This window comes from Thunnus thynnus, chromosome 2 (genome assembly GCF_963924715.1).
Source record: "Thunnus thynnus chromosome 2, fThuThy2.1, whole genome shotgun sequence".
Lineage (NCBI taxonomy): Eukaryota > Metazoa > Chordata > Actinopteri > Scombriformes > Scombridae > Thunnus > Thunnus thynnus.
Window position 1 is genome coordinate 29,655,524 of NC_089518.1, and position 6,192 is coordinate 29,661,715.

General features: G+C 38.4%; 1 protein-coding gene across 1 annotated transcript in view; it reads left to right on the forward strand.

The window, feature by feature from the left end:
- LOC137200556 (zinc finger protein 883-like) overlaps positions 1 to 4,305 on the forward strand; it is a 30,266-nt gene extending 25,961 nt beyond the window's left edge. Inside the window, exon 6 of the mRNA XM_067615386.1 lies at positions 444 to 4,305. Within this exon, the coding sequence (XP_067471487.1) occupies positions 444 to 1,897 (1,454 nt within the window). The 3' untranslated portion in view covers positions 1,898 to 4,305. The remainder of the gene's footprint in view (positions 1 to 443) is intronic.
- The last annotated feature ends 1,887 nt before the right edge of the window (positions 4,306 to 6,192 follow it).

The window sequence follows — 6,192 nt, forward strand, 5'->3', positions numbered from 1 at the left end:
TCACCACCAGGGAACTACAGAAGAGAGGAGTCAGGCTAGTGATTTAGGTCCCTGTTGTGGTGGTAATACCAGGAACCTTTCATTGGTAGAGCGTAGTAAGCGGGAGGGAGTGTAGACCTGAATGAGGGAGTTCAGGTAGGTGGGAGCTGTTTTTTATTCCTGGTCTTGGGGCACCGCTGGCCTACATGCTTTAGATGTTTCTCCTTTCCAACACACCTGATTCAAATGATCAGTTTTCATCAAGTGAATTATACTCATATAAGTTCCCAATGACATAATAATAATGACATAATTACAGACAGACTTTATTTATTTGTGTCCCCTCCACTCACACCCCCATATGTTAAGATCCCAGTAGTTTAAATGCATCCTTATGTGCTCAGATGTCTGGTTTTCTATCATCACATTAGTAACCTACTTCTTGTGTCCCTTTGTCCTTCCAGAGCTTCTACAGCAGAATGTCTGTGAGGAAGAGGAGGTTCTCACTGACCAGCAGCCCTGTAACCAGGAGAAGAACTCCAGTCTGGCCCAAGAGGACCCAGAGCCTCCACAGATTAAAGAGGAACAGGAGGAAGTCTACACCAGTCTGGAGGGAGAGCAGCTGGTGCTGAAGCAAGAGACTGAAACCTTTATGTGGACTCCTACTTGTGAGGAAAGTGACAACAGTGAAGATCAGACGGAGGACTCTGATGAAACTGAGAGTGCAGCAGAGAAAGAGCATGTTGTGAGCATGTTAGTTAAAAGCTCAGTGGTACCAGAACCAAACAGTGATGACCAACTCCTCTCTCACAACTCTCATGTAGCTGAGAGCCAAGATCACAAAGGAGGCAAACTTGGAGACTCAGGATCAACCAGAAATGCAGAGACAGAACCCAAGAAGAGACATCACAGGAGAAAAAATCCCACTAACAATGAAGACAACTCTACCACATCAAAGATTCACGGTAATATTTATACAGGGAAAAAGTCTTTAAAATGCAACACGTATGGGAAAGCTTTCAAGTGCAAGTCCAATTTGAACAAACACCTGAGAGTCCACACAGGTGAGAAGGCGTACCCATGTAACACTTGTGAGAAAAGGTTCTCTCAACCTGCCGCATTAAAAGTGCATATGAGAGTCCACACAGGTGAGAAGCCATACACATGTAACACTTGTGAGAAGAGGTTCTCTGAGCTGGGCACATTAAAACAGCATATGAGAACACACACAGGGGAGAAGCCGTACACATGTAACACTTGTGAGAAAAGATTCTGTAAACCTAGCGCGTTAAAAGTGCATATGAGAGTCCACACAGGTGAGAGGCCGTACCCATGTAACACTTGTGAGAAAAGATTCTTTCAACACTGCGACTTAAAACTGCATATGAGAATCCACACAGGGGAGAAGCCGTACACATGTAACACTTGTGAGAAAAGGTTCTGTCAGCTGGGTGCATTAAAACTACATATGAGAGTCCACACAGGTAAGAAGCCGTACACATGCAACACTTGTGAGAAAAGATTCTCTAAAACTAGTGCATTAAAAGTGCATATGAGAGTCCACACAGGTGAGAAGCCGTACCCATGTAACACTTGTGAGAGAAGATTCTCTGATCTGGGCACATTAAAACAGCATATGAGAACGCACACAGGTGAGAAGCCGTACACATGTAACACTTGTGAGAAAAGATTCTCTAAACCTAGCACATTAAAAGTGCATATGAGAGTCCACACAGGTGAGAAGCCGTACACATGTAACATTTGTGAGAAAAGATTCTCTCATCTGGGCGCACTAAAACGGCATATAAGAGTCCACACAGGTGAAAAGCCATACTCATGTAACATTTGTGAGAAAAGATTCTCGCGGCTGCGTGCAGTAAAACCACATATGAGAATCCACACAGGTGAGAAGCCATAAAATTGTAAAACTTGTGGAGAAGATTTCACACGTGGAGATCACTTGAAGATGCACATGAGAACACACAGTAGGAAAAGATTCTGTCAGATGTCAGACTTGAAAAGACACAAGAATTAATCCAGATAAGAAGCCATATAATTACAAAACATGAGGGAGAGCTTTGTGTTGACTTTACAATATACATGAGAAGAACCTACTGCAACATGGAAAAGATTATGTCATGTCTGAATTGGAAGAAACAGTCCACACAAGCTAGAAGCCTTGTATTGGTGAAACGTTGCAGAGGATTCAGTTATTCATGGATAAAACACACAAGGACATATAATGGCAGCACATGTTGACAAAAAACAATCCATGAACAGGACAAACAATTGAGCTGAAACTCCTGTAGGCAAGTGTTCACCAACATATTTACAAATTAATGTAAAATATTCTCCATGAAGAGGGGTTCAGAATATCTTCGTGTAAGTTATACATTGTCGACAGTGCTATCAAGTTTTGTTTGACTAAACCCTGTTTTTTTTCTCTTCATGTTACTGTAACTACTAATGTTACTGTTTGCAATAGCATTTCATTGATAATTGATTGTTATAATTTCAAAAAACAAGAATCTGTATTGGTAAAGTATTTCAGAATAATCCATGTACTTTAAGTTGTACTTGATATTTACAAATGAAGCCTCCTACGTACCTTTCCTGGAAATCAAAGTTTACAATTGAGAGTATATCCAACAGAGCAGGGTTGTCAATTAATTCACTGGTTGGCATTTCTTTTTCTTTATGTAACCGATTAATGTAAACATAGTTATGAATTTCAACAAATCATTCCTGTTTATTGTTAATGTTCTGTTGGGTCTGCATCTCCTACCTGTGTGTCATGTGGGGTTTGTGTGTGTGCGCGCGTGCGTGCGTGTATTCAGCGTAGTTACGCAGGTGTGTGCACGTACGCACGCAGGTCAAAGCGTTATCCAACTGACTGAAAGGTAGGCTGCGTAAACTGAAACTGATAAACTCAATTGTTTTTATACATTAGATGTGATGCTAACGTTATCTCATGATTATATCTTGTTCTATGTCATATCAGTTGTATTTTGTGTAAATCCTGTAAATATTTGAGATCGCTAACCATAGTTTTTTTTATTTTTATTTTTCTAAATTAAAATAGATTTGGAGAAATTGGGCGACCGTTGGAGTGCCGAGTTCGTTGCCAAGATAGCTTAACAACTCCGTTGTATTTGCGGTCCGTCTATGTTAACTGTATACGTTTTCTTCTTTCTGTCAGTGGAGCCAAGCAGACACACGCACACACACCACCAGCTGATGTTTTGCTACTTTGTATATATTTCACCAGGTATGGAGATGTTTTTGTTTTTGTATTACTTTTGTATCCGATAGTTACCAGTCTAACCGTTAACTGAAGTTTTGTCGTGTGGTTGCTATGGTAACAATACAGCGCTGCATGTTATGTAGTTTTAAGGTAATCAAACTTCAATGTGGACCAATATTGTGATTTTCTATGTTTATAATTGTTACAGTAATGAAATATGGGTCTTGGTCTGGGTTACTATGTGTTTAATTATAATTGATTATTTATTTATATGACAGTATCAATATTGTAATGTCTTGTTGCTATTCAGTCATGGTCATTAGGTTTTGTTTTTGTTTATATTGATTTATACTGCTATGTCTATATATGTCTATGAAATTGAACTTCATTATATTTAATAGTTGTTATTAATTTTGTAACTGTGACTTGGCAAAAGTAAAAAACGCTATCCAACTGACAGAGTGGAGCCAAGCAGACACACACACACTACCAGCTGATGTTTTGCTACTTTGTATATATTTCACCAGAGAGATTGCTACTAAAGACTTGAGACCCAGAGCTGCCTCCTGCCTCTTAATTCGAAAGGCCAAGAACACAACATAGATCATCATAGGCGTAACACAGCTAGCTACATTTACTTCCCTAAACTTGAGTTGTTGGATTCTATTAATTTCTACAAATGTTAATGACTGATCTGTTAAATTAATTTTCTTCTTTTTTTTCTATTTCCATACACTACATCTGTAATGTGAGTGGATTACAAGCTCTCTGATGTTGAAACAGAGAAAACATCTAGTGCTGTGTAGGGGTTAATCTCTACTTTTATTTATTCATTCAACTCATCAGGGCACCACCTCCTTTTTAATTTTAAGAGAAAACATGTTTAATTGATCAGTCTCAAATTAACCTAAAGTTCTTTTCAAAACAGTGACCTTTGTCTTCGTGGTTTAACTTGAGATAATTTTTTTGTTGTTTTGTTGCTATAGAGATGACACACAAATTGTAGATGATGTACTACATGGTGTAGTCAACACATTTTAATACCAATAAAATATTTTTGTCATGATGGCTTTTCAGACTGATACTTGTAATTTAATTGATTGGATGATTAGGAAAACTAAAAGTGACATGAAGTGTTAGTAATACATTCAATAAATGCCTAAACAAACATAACTAACAAAATGCTTTGTTTCTGATCTCATGTATTTATTTTGATATTACCTTAGTTCATAAGATGATAATATTCAGTAAGTAAGTAAGTGCTCCGCCATTTGACCAGCAGGTCATGGAGGGGATGCGAGATGTTCTCCATTATGTTTAACAGTTTGTGCAGCATCCTCCTTTCTACAACCAGCTCCAGTGTGTCCAGAGGAGTCCCCAGCACAGAGCCAGCCTTCCTGATCAGTTTGTTCAGTTTGTTAGTATCCCTGGTTCTGATGCTGCTGCCCCAGCAGACAGCAGCGCAGAATATTGCACTCACCACAACAGACTGGTAGAAGATTTGCAACATATTGCACACATTAAAGGACCTAAGCTTCCTCAAGAAGTAGAGTCTGCTCTGTCCCTTCCTGTAGACAGCCCCTGTGTTGGATTTTCAGTCCAGTCTGTTGTCGAGCTAGACTCCAAGGTATCTGTATCCCTCCACCACCTCCACCTCCTGTCCAAGAATGGAAATGGTATTTATCCTAGCCTTGGTCCTCCTAAAAACAACAACCATCTCCTTGGTCTTGACCACAACAAATCCTAAAGTTATAAAGAAATTATGTGAGTTTTTTTTTTAGGCCATTGGATCCTTCTTAAGAAACAAGACATCATTTTTGTGTGAGTGTCCCTCTAGTCATAGTGATGAACTGCACAGGTCTATAGGTCAACATCTAAAGCTGCTATCTTTTAATCTGGTTGGCATGGTGACTTAAATCAAGAAGTCTCCCCTGCAGAAAGACTCAAGCTTCTGCATAACTATTCTAATTAACCAAGAAACCGGGCTGTGAAATGAATGTGCAACATACATATTTCAATTCTTTGTGCAATGGATATCAAAAACTGCACGAAATGGACAAATTCAAGTGCAAGTACCTCACACCTTTATGTAATGAATTTTCCGCTTTAAGGGTCCAGGTATCATCGGATAATGCGTAATTCCTTTGTAATTCTAAAACCAAAAAACGGTAAATCTGTTATTTGTTTCAAAACAAAAAACAAAAAACCGTTTTTGGTGTCAAAATCAAATAACGAAAAACCAATCAAAACCTGCCCGTTTTTGGTTTTTGCCGATTTGTTTTATCGTTATTCCTTTTTGGATTGACTATCGAACAGGTCTGCGGATATTCAGCCAATTCGTGTTTGCGTTTGAAACCAAAAACGGAAGTCACATGTTTTTTTTTTTCTTTTTTTCATTTTGAACGAAAAACGAAATCACGTGATCTATTTCTTTTTTGTTTCCCAACGAAAATCCTTGGTTTAGAAATCAAGTATTTTTATCAGTTTTGTACGATAGCGGAAGCGGCTACATTAGCCTACCCATGATCCTCAGCGACCGTTGCTATGGTGAAGACGCCAGCGACAGCCTTAACATATAGTCAGTATAACATTATGTAGTACTGCAGATTATTGGTTATGATCGGGCCAACGTACTTTACTGTACATTGAACTGTAAAGAAAATAATGTGTGCTATGGACAAAGAAGCGAAGTGTATGAATAAAAAAGGTGATAAGAGAATGAATTAAACATAAATAATTAATAAATAATGAAATTATATAACAGTGGAGATTGAATAAAATGCACAATCTAAAGTCCAGTTTGATGAAAATTACGAAAGTGAAAGTGTGGGGCTTAAATGAGGGATGTGAAATGTAAAGTTCAGTTTTATAACCCCGTCTTCATCCCGTTTACACACACGCGCGGCTGATACAGCAAGCTAAATTGACCAATTTTTAATTTGTGTTTAACTTACTTTCCTACCATTTTC